Source organism: Prionailurus viverrinus, chromosome A3 (assembly GCF_022837055.1).
Source record: "Prionailurus viverrinus isolate Anna chromosome A3, UM_Priviv_1.0, whole genome shotgun sequence".
NCBI lineage: Eukaryota > Metazoa > Chordata > Mammalia > Carnivora > Felidae > Prionailurus > Prionailurus viverrinus.
In genome coordinates, this window is record NC_062563.1 from 118,974,096 (window position 1) to 118,997,258 (window position 23,163).

Consider the following 23,163-nt stretch of genomic DNA (forward strand, 5'->3'; position numbering starts at 1 on the left):
AGAAGGAGAGACAGAGTACAAGCAGGGAAAGGGCAGAGAGAGAGAGGGGAGACAGAATCTGAAGCAGGCTCCAGGCTCTGAGCTGTCAGCACAGGGCCCGACGTGGGGCTGGAACTCACAAACTGTGAGATCATGCCCTGAGCTGAAGTTGCACTCAAGCTGGACTTTTTAAAAATGACTGGCATAGGGGCGCCTGGTTGGCTCAGTCGGTTAAGCATCCGACTTCGGCTCAGGTCATGATCTCGCAGTCCGTGGGTTCGAGCCCCGTGTCAGGCTCTGTGCTGACAGCTCAGAGCCTGGGGCCTGTTTCGGATTCTGTGTCTCCCTCTTTCTCTGACCCTCCCCTGTTCATGCTCTCTCTCTGTCTCAAAAAAAAAAAAAAAAAAAAAAAAAAGTTAAAAAAAATAAATAATTTAAAAAAATAAAATAAAATAAAAATGACGGGCATAAGCAGACATGAGCAAGGAAAACCACAATGAAACTAACAACAGCTACATTTGGGGGGAGCTGATTATGTGTCAAGCACAGCTAAAGGGTTTTATAGATATCTGTTATTTAAACTCCACAAGACTATGAGGCATTATTTTCTCAATTTGATAGACAAGGAAACCGAGGCTTAAGACCATGTACAGCAAAACTGATAGAAAATATAGGAAGAAATAAAAGCAAAAGGTGCACTTGAGGAAATAGTCTATTATTACTAGAGTATCAGGTACACCGCGTCAGGTGGCAGAAAGGAAGGGATAAGGGCATATGGGGTATATGATTAGAAAGTACACCAACCCTGTAATAAGGGTTTTTAAAGCCTCAAATGAATTTAGACCTCAGCTTTTGGATACTGAAGAACATTTGAGATTTCAGAGCACAGGATTCTGCTCAGGGATGCATTTTAAGATAACTCAGATGTATGAAGGAGAGCTTGGTGATACGGGGATAAGAGGAAGGGAGCTCTGTGAAGAGTCATGGGGTAAGGGGAGCTGGGGTCAGGGCAGTGGTCAGGGCAAAGAGATGAATCTTAAAACCTCTACATCCAGAAATTGTTAAGACTGACTTGGGGGAATGAAGAAAATGGAACTACCTTTGGTGGGAACCCTTGTCCCCTCCCATGCTGAGCTCTCCAACCCACCTCTCAACACCAGGTCTTACTGGAAGAAGGGAAACTTCTGGTCTCCCATGGAATGGAAGCCTCAGTCCCACCCTGGACCATGGTTGTGCCAAACCTCTAAGACCAAGCAGGCCAAAGTCACTCCAAGACCAGAGAAGAAATCTTGAAAATTATTCTCAATGCCCACATCAAGTGAAGAATCTCAGGATCAAAGAGCAGCCTGTCACAGAAGAGACCATGCCAGTTTGATGCTGTGACCTACTTCCCAAAGGTCAGGGAGAGTTTTATGTCATTTCCCAGCAGTCTGTCAAACCTGGTTGGGTCCAAACAGGGTTGGATCAAACCCTGTATGGGAATACCGCCCCCGCCCCCTGCCCAAGGGGCTTGGATTCCTGCTTTTGACTACCATGGGGCTGGGCTGGCGGGCTTCCCTCTGGCTCCCACTCTCAGGAAGCCGGCCACAGCTGCTGGCTCCTTGTCACACCATATCCGGAAGGTGGCAGCATTTCAATGGTAAAGCAACAGATGCCGAGGCCCTGGCTAACAGCTTCAAAGTTTGTTGAGAATTGTGTCATATTTCCCAAAAGAGCTAACTCCATCCAGTTCCAGAAGTGGTAACGGGTAAAGGCTTAGGCTACAAGGAGACAGTGAGGCTTCATAATTCCTATCCTAGATTGGGGAAGTTCCAGGGAAAATATTTATAGCAGCCACTCAACAAACATTTGAATGTACCAGGCACTGGGCAAGCTCCTTAGAAATTTCCTAAAGCAAAGAAAGAGACTTGTTTTAATGTTAACTATATACCTTTTTTTTCTCTCCAGAATCCTGCTCACTATGGCACTACTTTATCTTTTTCTTCCAATAAGTGAGGCCCCATACCACAAAAAAGTGCTCCCAATACCAAAGAAAGGGCAACTAGCTGTTCAAGACTGGGGTCTGCCTGCAAAATTCCCACCTGCCACCTGGTCTTTAACCCCACCTGCTGCTGGTGCCCCCTGACTTTTAGGTCCATCTAGTGGAAGACTGCAATTGTTCTCCAGCCTCTCCTACTAAGATGCAGACTTCTAGATCTAACTACTTTCCTGACATCTTTACTTAGATGTCTCAATGGGACATCCAGCTCAACTTGTCCAAAACTGAACTTTTATTCTCCTCTGGCTCTACCCCCTCCTCCCAGCAATCCGTCACTCAGTCTCAGCTACTGCACTTTTCAAAATATTGCTAAGACCCATTTACCTCTCTGCATTTCAATCTCTACTTAGTACAAACTGCCATAATCTCTCCCTGGTGTTCTGTAGCAGGCTTCTAACCTGGCTTCCTGCATACTCTTGATCTCTTCCCTCCTTCCTCCGCACTGTAGCTTGGGTGTTCTTTTAAAAACCCAAATCTGGGGGTGCCTGGGTGGCTCAGTAGGTTGGGCACCCGACTTCGGCTCAGGTCATGATCTCACAGTTTGTGGGCTCAAGCCCCGCGTCGGGCTCTGTGCTGACAGCTCAGAGCCTAGAGCCTGCTTCGGATTCTGTGTCTCCCTCTCTCTCTGCCTGCCCCACTCAAGCTCTGTCTCTGTGTCTTTCAAAAATAAATAAACATTAAAAAAAAAAAAAGTCTGGGGGGTGCCTGAGTGGCTCAGTTAGTTAAGTGTCAGATTCTTGATTTCTGCTCAAGTCATTATCTCATGGATTGTGAGTTTGAGCTCTGCGTCGGGCTTTGTGCTAACAGCACAGAGCCTGCTTGGGATTCTCTTTCCCTCTCTCTCTGCCCCTCCCCGGCTCACCTGCTCTCATGCATGCTCTCACTCTCCTATTCTTAAAAATAAATAAATAAACATTTAAAAAAATAATAAAATAAAAACCCAAATCTGCTCATTTCACCATCACTAACATCCAAATGGCTTCCCGCTGCCTTTTAAATATAAAGGCAGATGTGATACAGAACTCCTGGGGAGGCCAGGACAGCTGACCAGGGATACTTTGCTTTTAATTAACCTATTGTGTTCTTGCTGTAACAGTATTTTTTGTAATGACTAATAACCTTATTTTCCTTTCTATGATAAGGAGACTGGGTCACCTTGATTCCCAGTAACCATAAAACTACAACCTCCCAGTTCAGGAAGGGATAACTAGCCTTTCGAATAGAAACTTCAAATATCCATGAACTGAGATATTTACTTTTAAAGTTCCTGTAAGGAACACCCTGAGCCAGATGGAACCTTGAAGATGAATTAGCCTAGAGCAGGGGTTGGCCAACAACGGCCTGAGGGCCAAATCAGGCCTGCCACCTGTTTTCATAAATATTTACTGGAACACAGTCACACTCACCCGTTTGTGTCCTGACTATGCTGTCTGTACTCCAATGGCAGAGTCAAATGCTTGTGACAGAGACTGCATGGCTTGCACAGCTTAAAGTACCTGGCCGTTAACAGAAAAGTTTTGCTGACTATGCTCCAAAGGTTGGGCTGCACGTGAAAGTCACCTGGAGTGCTTTTTAAAAGGGCTCACATCAGAGGTTCTGATTAAACTGATTTGAGGTGGAATCTAAGCACTAATATTAAAAATTTAGAAACAAAAAATTTCCCTCAGTGACTCTAATATGCAGCCACAGTTGAGAATCACTGATTTGATCTAGTCTCCTGTCTCATAGATGAGGAGTCAAGCCTATAGGCCAGGATTTGTCTCCTGTTTGTAATGAGTAACAACTACTAATATCTACAAAGCCCTATACAGCACATCCCTCTATATTATCTCACTTGACTCTTTTTTTTTTTTTAATATTTATTTATTTTTGAGAGAGAGAGAGAGAGAGAAAGAGAGCAGGGGAAGGGCAGAAAGAGAGGGAGACACAGAATCCAAAGCAGGCTCCAGACTCTGAGCTGTCAGCACAGAGTCCAATGCATGGCTTGAACCCACAGACTGTGAGATCATGACCTGAGCCGAAGTCAGATGCTTAACTGACTGCGCCACCCAGGCACCCCTCTCATTTGATTCTTAGGACAAATCTGAGGTTCAAAGAGCAGGAAGCACTTCTGTCCCTGCTTCACACATGACAGAACTGAGGCTCAGGAGATTTAAGTCATGTCCCCCCAAGTCTCCAATTTAGTAGAGAGAGCTAAGACTCACGTGCATGTCTTCTGAATTACCGATGCTCACTGTACAAGTTACGTATTTATGACTTATTTTGGCATATGGAGTCCTATTTGCTGTCAGGGTCTCCAGAGCATTTAGAAACCTACCTTCCTAAACAGACTATGCTCTGCAGAGCCACTAGGATTCGTCATGGTCACTGTCAGGGTAGAGTAAGAGGGTAAGGATGCAGGTGAGGGGAGAGGATGCATGTAGGCGTATATCTATAGATCCCATATCCGTGCCCTCACTTAAACCAGAGCAGGTGTATTTTTACCTGTTCAAGCATTAGGATCCCACATACAATTGTATGAATAAAGAGTTCCACCTTTGAAGACCACTGACATGGCTCGGACCTTTGCTTACCGTTTCAATCCAAGATAGCAAGGTCACTCTGCCCCCAAATTCCTGTCACTTCTTACATCAAGTTCTTCCCTGTTGGTCTTAACGAAGTCCAAAAGAATAGTTTCTCATAATATCAATATAGGTACTGTTTTTTGAGAAATGAAAGGCATTACTTTCAGCAGACCAGACTTCCCACATCTGACAGGGTAACTGACATTTCTTGTTACTGCTCCCTGCCTCACTCACACATATCATATAATGCAAAATATATAATATATACTGTATAAAAAAAGGAAAATATCACCCTCATCCACTCTCTTGCTCGGTCACAGTGTTTCTCCTGACTACTCACTGGGTCTGCTTCCAGCCTAATCCACCAACTCTCCACCTTGCTTCCACTCTGAGGCTTTTCCTTCCTGTGGAAGTGAGGCATTCGTTAATGTCGGGCGGGGGGGGGGGGGGGCGGTGGTCGGGGGCAGGGGATGCACTGGGGGAGAGAAGACATCTTCTCGCATTTCTCTGTGTTTCCAGAGAGGAAGGAACTTTTATTCTCCTCTCCACAGAAGTGAGAGGCCCCATACTGGACAGAACACACCCAGCTTTCCATTCTATGACCTTATTTGCAACTTTCCACAGGAGGAAGAGAAACTAATCTGATTGATCTGAGTCCAGGACATTCAAAGGACTGAGTTTTTATCAGGACTGGTGCCTGAGTGCACAAGGTGTGCCACGGTCCCGGACTGCATCCTGATAAATCAGGGTCTGTCCTCAAACCTGGCAGTGTGAGGGGGTAGGAAGCTCTCCCTCTGTGTCTACTTTCAGTTCCAGGAATGACAGGGACACCCAGGGTCACACCATGGCATGACCTCCTATCTCAACACTTATTGGAGGAGGAGGCCATATCAGTGAATCCTAGAGCCCAACTGCCAGAAGCACCCTATTCCTCAGAAGCACAGTTCCTAAAACTTAACGAATGAAAGACACTGTGGCCTTAAACATGAGACATCTTCACCTTCTCTTTTAATAGAGTCATGTCTCTCACTTTACCAATTCTCAAAATATATGGTTTCTCTTTACATACATACACAAACACTTTTAAACATAAATGCCAAATTCAAAAGAAGCAGAGGAGGAGATAAATTTATGGAGCCACAGAATAGGAGAAAAGGCCAGTCACCAGATTTTACAAAAGATCACCTGAACTCCTTCTCTGGACATTCAACTTGATATATTATCCTAAATATCCCATGTCACATGGTCCACAAGTCTTCCTTCAGGATTCTGAAGCAGTCAATAGCCATACTTGTCATTAAGATGGGTCCTGCCATCTCCACTTTGGCCTAGATCAAAGTATAAAGAAAAAAAAGAAATACATTCACTTCTCCAAAGTCAGGAGGGAAAAGATACCCAGACATTAGTGTCCAAAAAAGTAAAACAGACAAAGAGGTTTCTTCTATTCCAGAACTCTGCCCTTTGGCATATGATTTCAAAACGTGGTCATCTTTTCATGTCTACCTTCACATTTATTAGCTGATAAAAAGCAAACATTTCTAGTACCAAAATTTCTGTTAACTACTAGTGTATGAGAAACTTGATCCATAGAAAAAGCAACCTGTGATAAGCTTATGGGGAGCAAGCACCTCATATACTGCCTTAAGTGCATGTGTATGAACATAAGCTGTATACTCTCTATAGAATGCAATTCACAATCTCAAAAATGTTTATAGTCTCTCATCCAGTATGTTAACTTTTACGACTTTTTTTTTCTATACACACAACTCCACACTTGCAAAATTATGTTATGTTAGAGACTACTTACTGCAGAGTTGTTTATAATAGCAAAACTTGAAAACAGCAAATATTCACTGAGGGAACTGGTTAAATAAGTAAAGGTATATCTATACCATAAAAAAGAACTATGCTACAAGAAGAAAGAAAGAAAGAAAGAAAGAAAGAAAGAAAGAAAGAGAAATCTATAAATAGATACGGAAGGATATCCATAGAGTGATAAGTACTAAACAGAAAGGTACAGAATATGCTTCTATTTGTATAAAAAAGGTGGTGAAATATCATGTATTTTATTGTTTACACAGGCATTTCACGTGACACATATAAGAAGTCACAGAGGGGCTCCTGGGTGGCTCTGTCTGTTAAGCATCTGACTCTTGATTTCGGCTCAGGTCATGAGCTCACAGTGAGATTGAGTCAGGCTCTGTGCTGACAGTGTGGAGCCTGCTTGGGATTCTCTTTCTCCCTACCCTTCCCTCAAAATAAGTAAATAAACATTTTTTTTAAGTCATAAGAAAGTGATATTTTGTTGGCTTTAATGGAAAATACTGAGTAGCTGAGGTAGAACCAGAAGTTGTTGTTTTTTAACTTGAAAGAAATTTTAAAATACATGCAGAAGAGAAAAATACAATGAACCTCCATGTACTCATCACCCAGCTAAAACAATTATCAATATGTGGCAAATCCTGCTGTGTCTACTACTCCCTCATCCTCTGCTTCTACTGGATTATCTTTTTTTTTTTAATGTTTATTTATTTTTAAGAGAGAAAAAGAGAGGGAGGGAGGGAGGGGCAGAGAGAGGCGGAGACACAGAATCCAAAGCAGGCTCCAGGCTCTGAGCTGTCAGCACAGAGCTCAACATGGAGCTCAAACTCATGAACGAGATCATGACCTGAGCCAAAGTCAGACACTTAACCGACTGAGCCACCCAGGCATTATCTTAAGGCAAATCTCAATTATCATTCCACCTGTGAACCTTCTGTACACAGTCCTAGAAGAACTTTTCCTAAAAAACAAAATTCACACTTTGAAATAATTAATAGTTTCCTAATAGTATCAAACATCTGGCTAGTATGCAAAATTATCCAACTCGTATGTAACTTTTTTAATAGTTGTTTGTTCCAGGGGCGCCTGGGTGGCTCAGTCGGTTAAGCGTCTGACTTCGGCTCAGGTCATGACCTCATGGCTCGTGAGTTTGAGTCCCTGCATCAGGCTCTGTGCTGACAGCTCAGAGCCTGGAGCCTGCTTTGGATTCTGTGTCTCCCTCTCTCCCTGTCCCTCCCCTAGTTGTGCTGTATCTCTCTTTGTCTCTCAAAAATAAATAAATGTTAAAAAATTAAAAAAAAAAATAGTGGTTTGTTCCAATAAGGATCCAAGCAGAATCCACAAATTATACTTGGTTGATGTATCTCTTTAGATCTTTTACTCTACCTGTTCCCCTAGAAGGGAGAATTTTCCCACTTCATACTCTTATAAAAACTTCACATTTTGAACCTTAAACATACATTACCTACTCAGAAATATAAATAAGTCTTAAGGAGAATAAGTCTTAGAAGAGAAGAAAAGTAAATACAATCTACCTTCAGGTGGGACCCACACACAGTAGTCTGGGTCATCTTCTGGATATCTGGAGGAAAGTGTTGCTGGAAGCTGCAAAGAAAACATAAGTTATTTTACTGAAAATAATTTTAACTCTAAGGACTATTATCCCTATGCCTGTCAGCAAACAAAAACTAAGAGCAGCTTCCATTAATTACCTTCACATAAGTAACCAAAAAATGGGAGAACATCTCTGAACCTTGACTTTTTCCTGTAAAGCCTCAACAAGTTGATTTTCAGCCAGTAAGAGTGAGTGAGGTTTTTTAAAAGAGGCAGTTAACAGAGATATGAGTTCTAATGGTATGATCTCCATACAGGGAATTTTGGTATTTGTCTTTTGAGCTAGGTGGAGAAAAGAGTTAACAGAGCAAGCCTAACTGCTATCCTTTGAAAGGCCTGTTTGCAAGGCTGGCCCTCGCCTAGTTTCTGGGGACTTGGATTTCAGGAGAGTTCCTACTACCCTGATAAAAGTGGCTCACTATGCCTAAACTGTCTGTAAAAAACAATAGGGTTCATGCTGAACATCTACTTTCCTTCTTGGAGAATGAAACTGGAGTACATGCCAGGCAGGAGGTACCCATATGATCAGTCCCCAGTGGGCACTGAGTCTCTAATGGGCCTCGCTGGTTAGCAACATTTCACAAGATGTCACAACTCACTGCTAGGGGAATTAAGTACATCCTGTGTGACTCCACTGAAAAGGGACTCTTGGAAGCTTAGCCTGGTTTCCTCAGACTTTGCCCCATGTGCCTTTTCCCTTTGTTGACTGTGCTTGGTATCCTTTACTGTAGTAAATCACAGCTGTGAGTACAACTACATGCTGAGTCCTGTGAGGCCTCCTATGAATTATCTAGCCTGAGGGTGGTCTTACGGACCTCCTAACACAACTAGCAATCCCACTTTTGGAAACTTACTGTATCCATACAAAATTTTGTACACACAAGATTAGTCCTTATAGCACTGTTATAATAAAAGACTAGAAACAACCCAGCGTCAGGGCGCCTGGGTAGCTCATTCGGTTGAGTGTCTGACTTCGGCTCAGGTGATGATCTCACAGTTTGTGGATTCGAGCCCCATGTCGGGCTCTGTGCTGACAGCTCAGAGCCTGGAGCCTGCTTTGGATTCTCTGTCTCCTCTCTCTCTCTCTCTCTCTCCCTCTCTGCCCCTTCTCTGCTCGTGCTCTCTCTCTTTCTCAAAAATAAACATTTTTAAAAATTAAAAACAAAAGAAACAACCCAGCATCAATCTATGGAGAAATGGTTAAGTACAGTACATCCATACAGTAGGAAGCCCTTGGTATACCAATACCTATTATGATTTCCACAATAGGTTAAAAAAAAAAAAAGATGTATAATGCAGTACATTACATTCTATTTTCCGTGTAATAAAAGGTCAAATAAGAATATATTATTCAAATGTCTTTGTATGGCATAAAAGGATATGAACAAAGATTCACAAATTAATAAAAGAGGTATATGCACAGTTATAGGGAACAGTGTGGATGGAGACAACAGAGAATTCAGAAAACAAAAACTCAAAAATAAGAGAGCCCAGACTTCTAGAAGAGGAGGTATTAGGCAGTTGGGAACTCTGCTAAGGTGATCCTTAAAAATTCACTTTTCTGAATGTGGTCCATGACAAGGGGATTCATTTTTACTCCTAGAGACGTGAAGATTATGACTAAGGTACTTACTTTGCCTGGACCGGGAGCTTTCTTTTTCTTCAATTCATTTCTGTTTTTCTCATATTCATTCTTTGATGCTAATTTGAGAAAAAGAAAAAAAAAAAGAGGCAATAGCTATTTCAGAATAAGTAAAATAGAAAAGAAAAATTCCTCCTTAGAGAACATTATAAAAATTGAAGAAAACACGTAACAATCAAATTCTTAAAAATTCCCTCTACTGTCAAGATTCTATTAAAGAGAGAATTTTCCCTCTGCTAATAACCCTAGCTTTCAAATCCAAACGCTGTTCTAGAACTTGAATATAATCGCACTATTTGAAAAAGGAAAGGAAAATGGGCTGATTTTACTATTCTACAGTTCAACCATTACAGTTAAAAGCAGTAGAGGGGTGCCTAGGTGGCTCAGTCAGTGAGCATCCAACTTTTGATTTCAGCTCAAGTCATGATCTCCCGGTTTGTGGGTTTGAGCCCATATCTGTACTGTTAGTGCAGAGCCTGCTTGAAATTCTCTCTCTGTCCCTTCCCCACTCTCTCAAAAATAAATACTTTTTTTTTTTTTTTTAAAAAAAAACAGGGTGCCTGAATGGCTCAGCTGGTTAAGCGTCTGACTCTTGGTTTCGGCTCAGGTCATGATCTCACAGTTTGTGGGTTCAAGCCCCACATCAGGCTCTGTGCTGGGTGGCTGGTGTCAAGCCTGCTTGGTATCCTCTCTGTTCTCCCTCTCTCTGCCCCTCCCCTGCTCATGCTCTCTCTCTCTCTCTCTCTCTCTCTCTCTCAAAAATAAATAAACATTAAAATAAATGTTTATTTATTTTTTTAATGTTTATTAAACATGAAAAACAACAAACGGTAAGATGATGACCTGAGCTGAAGTCAATGCTCAAACGACTGAGACACCCAGGCACCCCAATAAACATTAAAAAAAAAAAAAAAAAAAAAAGGCAGTAGAAAACCAGTCCTTTTTATTAAAAGGCCAACTTTTCAACCAATTTCTTTTAATAGTTTTGGAATCACTCCCATGATAGGCACAGACTCATCTCTGGGAGATGGAAAATTGTGTAGGGCTATGCATGGCCATGGGAAGAGTGAAGGCATCAGGTATTCTGCAGGTCAGGAAAATGGAACCCAAGAGGCAGAAAAGGAATAAAGAAAGGCAAATGGGATGGCAGCAAACATAACCTCTCATATGTTCCAGCAGCGTCTCCCCCCAGCATGCTCTGTGAAAGGCCACGCTCTGTGCTGCTTCAGCTCGACTCCAACCCCTCCTCTGACACCAGCTGGTTGCTTATGTGCAGAGCAGCTAAGGAGGCGGCTACGCTACTTGCCTGAGGGTTCCTCACATGATGCAGCTGTTTCACTAATCTCTTGATAATCTTTATTCTGTTGCACTTGGCTGAGTTGAGACATGTTTTCTATAAAATGCAGAACCAGAGTGTACTGTTATTATTTAATTCATAGGAGGGAACCAAGAAAACAAAGGCAAAAGCAAGAAAAGCTAAGTAAATACAGAATCATCCAGCCTTACCATCATTAGCTTCAATCACCTTAATTAGATTTTCAAAAAAAAGTACCTCCATATGTCTAACAGAGAAACCAATTTTCCACTTTAAAAACTGGCCAACTCTGAGTTAAAACTTTTCAGCAGTACTTACCAAAACCCTTAAAAATGTACATATTCCTTGGCCTAGAAATTCTACTTCCAGGAACAGATTCAAAGAAAATAATCAGAGATGAATACCAAGATTTATTACATACAGTATGTTTATAATAGCAAAAATTAACAAATAATGTACAGGTCTAACAATATGGAGTTGATTAAATCAATCATGGCACATGCATATGATGGACCACTATGCTTATTGAAGTCACATTTTAAAAGAACATTTTAAGACATGGGAATGCAAGCTGGTGTAGCCACTCTGGAAAACAGTATGGAGGTTCCTCAAAAACTTAAAAATAGAACTACCCTATGACCCAGCAATTGCACTACTAGGTATTTATCCAAGGGATACTGGTGTGCTGTTTCGAAGGGACACGTGCACCCCAATGTTTATAGCAGCACTATCAACAATAGCCAAAGTATGGAAAGAGCCCAAATGTCCATTGACAGATGAATGGATAAAGAAGATGTGGTATATATATATACAATAGAGTATTACTCGGCAATCAAAAAGAATGAAATCTTGCCATTTGCAGCTACATGGATGGAACTGGAGGGTATTGTGCTAAGTGAAATTAGTCAGAGAAAGACAAATATCATATGATTTCACTCATATGGAACTCTTAAAGTCATAAGGACTTTAAGAGACAAAACAGATGAACATAAGGGAAGGGAAGCAAAAATAATATAAAAACAGGGAGGGGGACAAAACATAAGAGACTCTTACATATGAAGAACAAACAGAGGGTTACTGGAGGGATTATGGGAGGGGGATGGGCTAAATGGGTCAGGGGCATTAAGGAATCTACTCCTGAAGGGGCGCCTGGGTGGCTCAGTTAGTTGAGCATCCGACTTCAGCTGAGCTCATGATCTCGCAGCTCGTGAGTTTGCACCCCACGTGCTGACAGCTCAGAGGCTGGAGCCTGCTTCCGATTCTGTGTCTCCCTCTCTGCCCCAACCCACTCGCATCCTGTCTCTGTCTCTGTCTCTCTCAAAAATAAACATTAAAAAAATAAAAACTAAAAAAAAAAAAAAAAAAGGAATTTACTCCTGAAATCATTGTTGCACTATATGCTAATTTGGATGTAAATTTTTAAAAAAATTTTGTTTAATAATAAAATTAAAAACAAAAAAATTAATTAAAAAAATTAATTAATTAAAAAAATAAAAGAAAATGTCAAGACAGAGAAATAGATTATAAAATAGCATGTACAACATAATCCTAATAGTGAAAAAAAAAGAGGCCTAGAGTAATCCCTAATCAGCTGCAAATTTACTAATTAATGTATCTTTACCAAATTTTAAAATCTTCTATTTTTATACACACACATATTTCCTTTGCTCCTTTAAAGAAAAAATACAATACTTATTGCTCCCCTTCCTGCTGGCCTGCTTATATGCCACCCTCACAATATATGGATCAGAGACTAGACTCATTAAAAAAGCATGTATTTCGCACCTTGTTTGAAAAGGCTAAGCATTTTGCCAATAACTAAACAAAAGGAGAATGCAAAAACAAAAGATCTCTCACAGATGAAAAAACAGTAACTTTTCTTTTCTCAAACAACTGAGGATGATTCAAGAGAATGTCTACATACCAGGCCTGTTGTTTTATGTAGATAAGCCTGGTTTGTTTTGGAAGTAGACATGCAAACTTTCCCACACATATTTAATGTCAGTTTTTGTTTTGTTTTTCGTCAAGCTCTCTATTTTCTGTGAAGTCTTAATATTGCCAGACAGTTTGGCCACCCTGCAGGAAAGTAACTCCTGCAGTGGACAAGGAGAGAAAGATACTAAAATGATAAACAATTATCTCTAGGGGTGAGACTGCAGTAGATCTCTCTTTTCTTCTTTGGACTTTGATGTATGATCAGAAGTTTCTAAAATGAATTTATCTTCCTCTTACAATCAGAAGAAAACATATTCAAAAGCCAATCAATTCCCTCTTTTTCATCAAGCCTTTGCTGAGGTGGGTCTCTGCTAGGTGTTCTGCTAGGTACCACGGACAAAAAGATGAATAAGGCATTATGCTTCCTGAGCAGTATGCACAGTGGGTACAATTATGCTTAGCCTCTGTTTTAGGGATAGGAAAAAATGAGCAAGAGGAGGTTTATCCTTAAACCACCTAATCAGGCCTCATCATGAACCTAGTCCACTGCCCTCCAATCACACAGTGGCAGCTGTTCAGGGTTATTTCATAGCAACTGTGGTTTCAGATTCCACAGCTTTCAAAGTTTCACAACTCTGGAATACACTGGAAATGCCTGCCCTTATTTTGCAATGAGGATAAATAATGACTGACAGTCAAAGAAAGACCAAGAAAATATGTTTCCACAGAGTCAGCTGTGTTATATATCATAAAGTGCCACAAAGTCAAAATGCACAAGCAAGAACTGGCTTTGCTTTTTAGACCTCTGCACAATTAATGCAAATGCCCCACTGAACAGCATAGGAAGGAGAAGAAAGATTTACCATGGTTTTTTGTTTCTTTAGAACATGTGAGATCAGTGGGAGGCCTCGCTTCCTGCACTGCTTCTTCTGGCTCTATCTCCGCCTGTAACCTACTGCTCTCAGCCTCCATTTTTTTCTTTTCATCCTCCTCCTTTTCCTTCTCCACATCTTCTTCTTCTTCTTCCTCCTCCTCCTCTTCCACTTCAGGCTCATCCTTCATTCTCATTAGAGCTGGAGGGAGCTCTGGACGTTTGGGGGGTAACTTCTATAAAGGAAACAAAACCATGAATGAAGAGTTCCACATAATGAGAAAGAGACAACTCTCCTCAAGGAGGTTAAGCTAAATGTGGAGAATGTCTAACCCCTCCAGGTTGATGAACCCTGCAGAAGTCTGCTGGAAGGAGGACGTGCACATGAGCTTTTATCCATCTGTGGACCCTTAACACATATCTTTATTAGTTTCTAGGGTCCAAAGAATATTAAGTACAAAACACTTGAAACAGCTTGTAGGGAATGAAAACACTTATTCCAGGCGAGTACCTGCTGCAGGAATTCTGTCCTGTTACCCCTCAGGGGGTTAAAGGATCTTCATCACAAAATCTAAGAAACAGATTATTTGCCTAGATTTTTCACTTTAGATTTAACTCAATTTAAGGAAATAAGACACGTAAATCGGTAAAACAGATCCTGAAGAAAAGACATTCCTTGAAGAATAAAGTCAAACATTCTGATCAAGACCTCTCAATAAAAGTAATTATTAGAAAAAGTTGATTGCAGCTTAAGAAATAGAAAGTACCAAAGTGTACGTTGGGCATATCATTTTTTAAATAAAGGATTTAATTCAGTAATCCTTTCAAGAGAGCTTTTTATTTTATTTATTTTTTTAATTTTATTTTAAGTAGGCTCCATGCCCAACATGGGCCTTGAACTTATGACCCTGAGATTAAGAGTGGTATGCTCTACTGACTGAGCCATCCAGGCACCCCTAAAGAGAATTTTTAAGTAGAGTTTTTCCGCTAACTAAAACACAAGTACTTCCAGTCCCCCCATCCTCACAGAAAAACCTCCATCTCAGGTCAACCACATGGCTGGGACTTCAGGCTTCTTCCCCCAGATGGCAGTTTACCCTAATTGAAGGTGCTGGGGGCTGAATTCTGTCCCCACAAAATTCATACGTTGAAGTCCCAATCCTTAGTACCTCAGAAGTAACCATATTTAGAGATAAAATCTTTAAAGAGGTAAGTTAAAACAAAGCAGTTAGAGTAGGACCCTAATCCAATATGGCTGGCATTTTTTTTTTTTTTTTGAGAGGGTGAGAGAGAGAAAGAGAGAGAGAGAGCGAGCATGCATGGAAGGAAAGAGCAGGGGAGGGGCAGAGAGAGAGGGAGGGAGAGACTCCCAAGCAGGCTCCGCACTGTCAGCCCCACCTGGGGCTCAATCTCACGAACCTTGATAGTGACCTGAGCCAAAATCTAGATTCAGACGCTTAACCAACTGAGTCACCCAGGCATCCCACTATGACTGGTACTCTGATAAGAGGAGGAGGAGAGGGGAGACACCACAGGTGCAAGTGCACAGACAGGTGACCACGTGAAGATGCAGGAAGAGGGCAGCCATCCCCAAGCCTAGGAAAGAGACCTCAGGGGAACCCAACCCTGCTGGCATGCTGATCTTGGAACTGTGAGAAAATAAATTTCTGTCCTCTAAGCCGCTCAGTCCGTGGTATTTGGTTAGGGCAGCCCTTGCACACTAATACACAAGATTCAGCTCTTTGGGGTGATGAAAACCTTCTAAAAGCTGGACCTGTAAACAGGGATGTATATAAAACAAAAACATTCACCAGTGAAGTGTTAGAGGATAACAGAGAGATCACAAAACTCAAAAAAGAGAGGACCTGGATTTGATTGCCAGTCTAGTCACTTAATGATGATGATGTGTCCCGTAATTAATTTCTCTGACCCTGTTTCCTCACCTGCGAGAGGTAATAATTCCCACAAGTCAGCAAGTGTTGAAGGGATTAAATGAAGTAAGGAACACCACATGGCAGAGCCGGGTGCAGTGACTATATAACTAACAAATGTTGAGTCCCACCAGGAAAAGAGACACTTCTTAAATGCAACATCCATCACAAATTAATACACTGATGTTCAATGTACAAATCAGTTATATGCAAATTGACTTGACAGCTAAAAGTTTAACACCGTGACCCACAACTTACCCCTACTGTTCCCGTTTTTAATTTGAATTTGCTTCCTCCTTTCATGGCACCAAAGAGAGGCAACGTAAGCTTTTTAGCTTTGTTTTCCACATCTGTAGTCTGACTTTCAGTCCTAAGAAGAAAGAGTAATTGTACATGTCTATTCCAGTGAGGCCAAAATTTTATCTAAAAACACTCTGGACTCTGACAAAGAAACTTCTGGGAAACAAAAATTTCCACAAAATGAATATCTAAGCATATACCAACAGGAAAAGGCCAACAGAGTCTGAATGGACAATGATACCGCTGACTGTCACAGACACAGGACTATTAAGGGTGAGATGAGGTTCTTAACTTCAGTAAGTCCCAACATGCTACATGACTTCACCTTCATAAAATGATGCTAACAGTACGAAGGTCACTGGCAAACGGGGCAAGATCCCATTCCCACTAAGTGGCAGGAGACGGGTCCACAAAGTAAAGCCCTATTTTCCACCAACCTCGCAAGAGGACCCACAGTGTCTTGCCTGGAGTCCACACTTACAATAACCATGGACAAAGGCTCTGATCACAGAAGTTAAAAAAACAAAAACAAAAAACCTCTGTGAAGGGGCTACGCTGCGTGGTGAGTAATGACAAGGACATAATGAGAGACCTTACAACTGGTGAGTTTGTCAACGTCTCACTGGCTGGAGAGAGTTATAACAGCTAAGCCCACTAGGGTAAAGCTAAGAGCAAAAAGAAGAGATTATAGAAATTGGGAAACAGCAGGGGCAAAAAAAAGAACACAGCAAAAACAAAAAGGATGTAGTTGAGTTGAAAAGACATTCAGAGAGTAGGCAGAGGTGACGATGACAAGATAGCATGAGGAGACATAGGGAAGGGCAGGCCTGCATTCTGGAATACAGGGACAGCACTGGCACTCAAGACACACAACACAGTGAGCCATATGCTTATATTGAGCCTTGCTGCTCTATACTGAAGCCCCATTTGTCACTACTACCTTCTTCTACCTAAGTCTTACCCCCTCAGTGGTGCTCTTGGGCCTAGCCTCACCACCTTGCTCTCTACCATGGACAAACCCATTGCCTTGCTAAGGCCACCAGAAAAACCCTGCCTGTTTGTCTGTAAAGACTTTTCATCAAATACTATCCTTCACAGCCCCTCCCTACAGGTCTCAGGAAGGTTCTAGCATAGAAGACAAAAGCAAGAGCAACCCAGATATTCTTCGGCTCCATTAAATAGCTTGGCTTGTCTGGAAGATGGGCAAAGTCACCCCAAGGAGACAAGATGGCAGAAGACGGGATCCCAATCAAGAGCTGCTTGGGCAGGGGCAGGAGCGGTGTTAGGTAGAAAGGTTGGAAGGTCAACCAAAGTGAGAAGAGGAGGGAGAAGGTACACACATCTGTACATGTGCTGCTGAATGAGCACAAGGTACACACATCTGAAGTCCAGGATATAAAGTAGGAGAGGGAGGAGAAACTAAGCAGACACACAGACAGCAAGAAGGGAGGCTGTGGAGGAGACTGGCATACCTTTTCTGGAAGGGATGACTTAGCAAGGGAAAGGATTTCAGAGCTGGAATTAAAATTCACTGTTAATTTGTTTACCCTCAGCTATACCTCCAGAGTTTTTACCCTTTCTCCACAAACACAATGTTACAAATAACTGCTAGGTATAAAAGAAACAGGACAATGATCACAATGATGATACAAACACTTTGTCAAGTGCTGTTCGTGTCATCTTTGCAACATCACCAGTACTTCTAATTGACAGACGAGGAAGCGGAAGGTCAAAGAAGTTGCATAATTTGCCTCAAAATGCCCAAAAAGTAATTGATAGAGCTGAGAATGAAAGCCAGGGAGTCTAACTTGAGTGCCAACCCCCCTCCTCACTATCAGTAAATCAAATGCCACCAGGGTCAAACAGACCTTTGTGGACTGACCTATCAGTCACTGCGTTAAATAACCAAACTACACATAAATCTTTTAACAAAACTGCTAGTAATTTAGGGACAAATTTTCTGTACAATCAAGGGCTCCAGATACATACATTTTATCTTTACATCTCGACATAAAAATTGTCCCCCAGTATCTAGATGTTTATCTATACAATGCCCCAAGCATCAAGTCACAGGTTTTGTACACAGGGGTAAGGCGCTACATACTGACAATCTAAAGCAGTGCCGTCCAACAGAATTTTCTGCAATTATCGAAACACTCTGCATCTGCACTGTCCAATACAGTAGCCACTATCCACGTGTGGCTACTGAGGAGTTAAAATGTGGCTAGTTGTCTGAAGAACTGAATTTGCAATGTCATTTCATTTTAATATCACATAAGACTAATGGGTGTTATATAGGAAGGACATCACAGATCAAAAGAAAATGAGAAATGTTCTAGAATTAATTACCTTCTTAAGTGTGTGTACCCATCTGGGCAATGCCACTTTTTGAGATGCCCACCTGGATTGTCCTGGATTGTGCTCACTTAAAGTGGCTTATTTCTGCAAAAACCTACTCAACATTTTCAAAATTTGTTGAGACCACATAGAACAAAATTTGAAAATATTGTCAAGTTGAAAGACTGGACCTTATTCTCTCTCTCTCTCTCTCTCTCTCTCTCACACACACACGCACGCACGCACGCACGCACGCACATTCATACATTCATGAATACTAGTCAAGTCTGGGAAAAGCTATTCCCAAAATTTTGTTCACAAATTACTAAAAAATCTTCTTGATTTCTACAAATGGATTTGGGTTATTTTCTTCCAAAAATTTCCCCAAAATCAACTTTAGGGGATTATGCCTTCCCCCATTTTAAAGGAAGAAATTCCACTTTAAAAGTATTTAAATACATTAAAATTGTCAACTGGTTCTTAGGAATGACAAATCAGGTGTTAAAATGACAATCTGTGGTTTTAAAATCATAGATAAAAAAATGGTATTACATTGTTGTACTTGTCTTTCTCTTTCTCTTATGAGCAAGATTGAGCATCATTTTATTTTATTATTATTTTTTTAATTTTTTTTTCAACGTTTATTTATTTTTGGGACAGAGAGAGACAGAGCATGAATGGGGGAGGGGCAGAGAGAGAGGGAGACACAGAATCGGAAACAGGCTCCAGGCTCTGAGCCATCAGCCCAGAGCCTGACGCGGGGCTCAAACCCACGGACCGCGAGATCGTGACCTGGCTGGAGTCGGACGCTTAACCGACTGCGCCACCCAGGCGCCCCGAGCATCATGTTATATAGTTATATAGCTATTTGTATTTCTTTTTCAGTGGCCTGTCAGTTGATATCCTTTTCCCATTTTTCTCTTTGGTAGATGGTTGTCTACTTATTCGAAGGTCTTTATAGATTAGGGAAATTTGTCTTTTGTGCATGTTGCTCTTTAAAATTTACTCTGGGGGCACCTGGGTGGCTCAGCCCAGTTGAGCATCTGACTTCAGCTCAGGTCATGATCTCACAGCTCATGAGTTCAAGTCCTGCGTCAGGCTCTGTGCTGACAGCACGGAGCATGGAGCCTGCTTCAGAATCTATCTCCCTCTCTCTCTCTGCCCCTCCCCTTCTCATGCTCTGACTTTCTCTCTCTCTTTCTCAAAAATAAACATTTAAAAAAAAATCTTTTTAATAAAAAAATAAAAAATAAAGAAGTTTACTCTGCAATAAAAATTAAGAAAAAAAAATCGGAGCTTTCCAATGAAAAAGGAATCAATATAGTTTTCTCTAAAAATCCTACAGCAGTCTATATTTCACAAATGAAATGGCTTTTTACTCTATGAAATCACTGCCTTCTGTGCGTTAAAGGGTTCCCTACAGTCTATTTTTATTCTGTAATGATTATCTAAGAAAATAAAGATATAATGGGACTCCTGGGTAGCTTAGTCGGTAAGCATCCAACTTTGGCTCAGGTCATGATCTCACAGTTTGTGAGTTCGAGCCATGAGTCGGGCTCTGCGCTTACAGCAGAGAGCCTTGCTTGGGATTCTCTCTCCCTTGTTCTCTGCCCCCCACCCCCCCCCCATACCTTCTCTCTCTCTCTCAAAATAAATAAACTTAAAAACAATTTTAAAAAAAGAAAGATATAATTCAAAATGTTATCTGTGCAAACATGCTTATTTAAAATTTCAAGTATAACTAAGACTGACTTACTTTTTTAGTTCTGGAATCTCTGCTGGTTTTACAATTTTTATCAACCCTTTAAGTCTCTGTAGTTCTTTCCTCAGTTCAAAAGTTCTCAGGTGAAGTTTCTTCCGGGACACACCATCCAATGCACTCCCGGATTTCATTTCTGACATGAACGCATCTAAGGAGTCCTGAGATGGCGACTCTGATAAAGCTGTCCAAGAAAAAGATAATACATGTTTAGAAAAATTGCCTCAAATATTTTTTTTTTAATTTTTTTTTTTCAACGTTTATTTATTTTTGGGACAGAGAGAGACAGAGCATGAACGGGCGAGGGGCAGAGAGAGAGGGAGACACAGAATCGGAAACAGGCTCCAGGCTCTGAGCCATCAGCCCAGAGCCCGACGCGGGGCTCGAACTCACGGACCGCGAGATCGTGACCTGGCTGAAGTCGGACACTTAACCGACTGCGCCACCCAGGCGCCCCTGCCTCAAATATTTTAAAACTCAGCCAAAATTTCTGTAGAAAAGTCAGTAACTTAAAGTTGGACAGAGGACATTACTGGTATTAGGAATAAGAAAACAGGTTATAGCTTGGAGACCTTGGGACATCACTTTGCCTTAATGCACTTCATTCCCCTCATCTATTACATAGAAAGTTTAAACCAAATAATTTATAATGTTCCTTATAGTTCTAAGATGTTCTGTTGTTCCTTAGAAAGGCTCCATATTCTGTACATCTTACTAACTAGCCTGGAAGAGTGCAATACTTATGGGAGATGCCCCATACATATTTGTTTCATGGGTCATTAACTTACCTTTGCTTGACGCTTTCAGTTTCTCAGAAATTTCAGAGAGTTCCCTTTCAGCATCATTTAACTTTGCAACCTGTAATGCCCAGATTAACAGGGTTAACAAATGTTTTTCTTCTTTCAAAATATGGTAGCTTTCCTGTCTTCCTCATTTTATTTCCACTATTGTTACAAGTTTAAGAGGATTCAATCAGAAGTGTAATTAAATGTGCTCTTTATGGAGTTAACATTTTCATGCGTTTATATGATTCAAGCTGAGTTAATTTCTGAATTCAGAATTTAACAGAATGAAAGTACAGAACATAGACTTGACTTACTTAGAAGAAAGAACTCAAGTCATTTCTTTTCACTGATGAATCAAAGAACAAAGCAAAACAAAACAAAACAAAAAAACAACAGATGTTGGGTAATGTTTTAAGCTCTGAATACTACTAATCATAGTGAAAAGACATGCTATCTTATAACGATTTCATGAAGGATATACTACTTAAGACTATTACCAAACTACATTCCTCAAAATTCCTTTCACAATTCTTGACTGCCAGAAGTCTAAAGTTGATTTCACCTCAGAATGTCCAAATTTGGAACCTTTTCCTTTCTTTTTGTGAGATTAACATCATACCCAAAGAATGCTTATGAATGGATCAAGATCCACTGTGAGGCAGACAGAGTCTCGAGCAGCAAGCCAAACTTTTCCCCAACTTGTGTAAGACTAGTTGTTTGTTACTATCAAATTTACAGATCAAGAAAGTTATACTTGAGTACCAGATTTCAACACCACTGCTTTAAAAACTGTAATTATAAAACAAATTTAAATAATATATTATCTTATTAAAAAATTAAACTACCACAGCTACTTCTATAAATAAAACTTGCCAATGATTCAAACGTCTCTGGCTTCTCATCAATCTTCCCAGCCTTCTTCATACGGTTCAGACGTTTCTTTTCAACCAGGCCAGTCCGATCAAGAAATGTGTCATCATCACTATCATAAAAGTCTTCATCCTCCCAGTTCTTGGCTTTCCTTTTCCGAGATACTAGAAGGAGATAAAAAAAAAAGTGGTAATGAAATAAGTTAAAAAGAAAAAGAATCTTTCAATTATTGAAAGATTCAACAAGCTGTCAAACTACATATAAAAACAAACGGTTAGGGTGCCTGTGTGGCTTAGTTGGTAAAGCATCCAATTCTTGATTTCAGTTCAGGTCATGATCTCCCATGCTGGCAGTGCAGAGCCTGCTTGGGATTCTCTCTCTCCCCCTCTCTCTCTTCCCCTCCCCTGCTTGCACTCTGGTTCCCTCTCATAAATTAAATAAATAAATAAATAAATAAATAAATAAATAAATAAACTTAAAAACAACAACAACAAAGCGTTAAACCTGGAAGACATTATGCTAAGTGAAATAAGCCAGACATAAGATTCCACTTACAAGAGTTAACTAGAATAGTCAAATTCAGAGAAACAGAAGGTAGAACGGTAATCATCAGGGACTAGTGGAAGGAAGAATGAGAAGTTAGTGTTTAATGGGTACAAAGTTTCAATATGGGAAGATGAGAAAGTAATGAGATGGACATAGCAATGGTTGTACAACAATGTGAATGTATTTAATACACTTAATGCTCACAATGGTGAATTTTATGGTATGTATGTTTTACCACATTAAGGAAAATTAAACAAAGGGCTAATTTATTTAATGAACAAAAGGCTCTCAAAAATCAATGAGTAAAAAAGGAAAAAGATAAATGAGGAAAAGTTCAATAATCTAAAAGAAAATTTGGGAAAGAATAATCAAAGCAGTTCACAGAAAAAGAAATACAATGGCCAAAACATTTTATAAGATGTTAATAATGCCCAATTTGGCAAGGGTACGGGGAAATGGACTCTCAAACAGCTGATGGGAATGTACATTGATACACAATCTTCTTTTTTTTTTTTTTATGTTTATTCATTTTTGAAAGACATAGAGAGACAGAGCACAAGCAGGGGTGGGGCGGAGAGAGAGGGGGACACAGAATCTGAAGCAGGCTCCAGGCTCTGAGCTGTCAGCACAGAGCCCGATGCGGGGCTCGAACTCACTAACCTCAAGTTCATGACCTGAGCCGACGTCGGATGCTCAACTGACTGAGCCACCCAGGTGCCCTGTTACACAATCTTTTTGATGGTCAACCTCACAATATCTGTCAAATGCAATTGATCTAACAATTCTACTTATAGGAATTTATCTATGGGTATCAATGCCCTGTTATTTGTAACAGTGAAAATCTGGAAAGCCCATC

The 23,163-nt window shown here is 40.8% G+C and overlaps 1 protein-coding gene across 3 annotated transcripts in view; it reads right to left on the reverse strand.

Moving 5' to 3' along the window:
- SLC4A1AP (solute carrier family 4 member 1 adaptor protein) overlaps positions 1–23,163 on the reverse strand; it is an 80,477-nt gene that overhangs the window by 46,606 nt on the left and 10,708 nt on the right. Inside the window, exons 6-15 of one of the 3 annotated variants that reach the window (XR_007151141.1) lie at positions 21,765–21,925; positions 20,895–20,964; positions 20,104–20,290; positions 15,969–16,080; positions 13,772–14,015; positions 10,965–11,051; positions 9,650–9,717; positions 7,938–8,007; positions 5,767–5,909; positions 4,069–4,985 (exon numbers count right to left, since the gene is read on the reverse strand). Coding sequence is in view for 1 of the 3 variants with exons in the window: in XM_047854021.1 (XP_047709977.1) it covers positions 5,860–5,909; positions 7,938–8,007; positions 9,650–9,717; positions 10,965–11,051; positions 13,772–14,015; positions 15,969–16,080; positions 20,104–20,290; positions 20,895–20,964; positions 21,765–21,925 (1,049 nt within the window). In the remaining 2 variants the exon portion in view is untranslated. Of the gene's footprint in view, positions 1–4,068; positions 4,986–5,560; positions 5,910–7,937; positions 8,008–9,649; positions 9,718–10,964; positions 11,052–13,771; positions 14,016–15,968; positions 16,081–20,103; positions 20,291–20,894; positions 20,965–21,764; positions 21,926–23,163 lie in introns of those variants that run through there. The other 2 variants (XR_007151140.1, XM_047854021.1) reach the window with 2 other exon arrangements.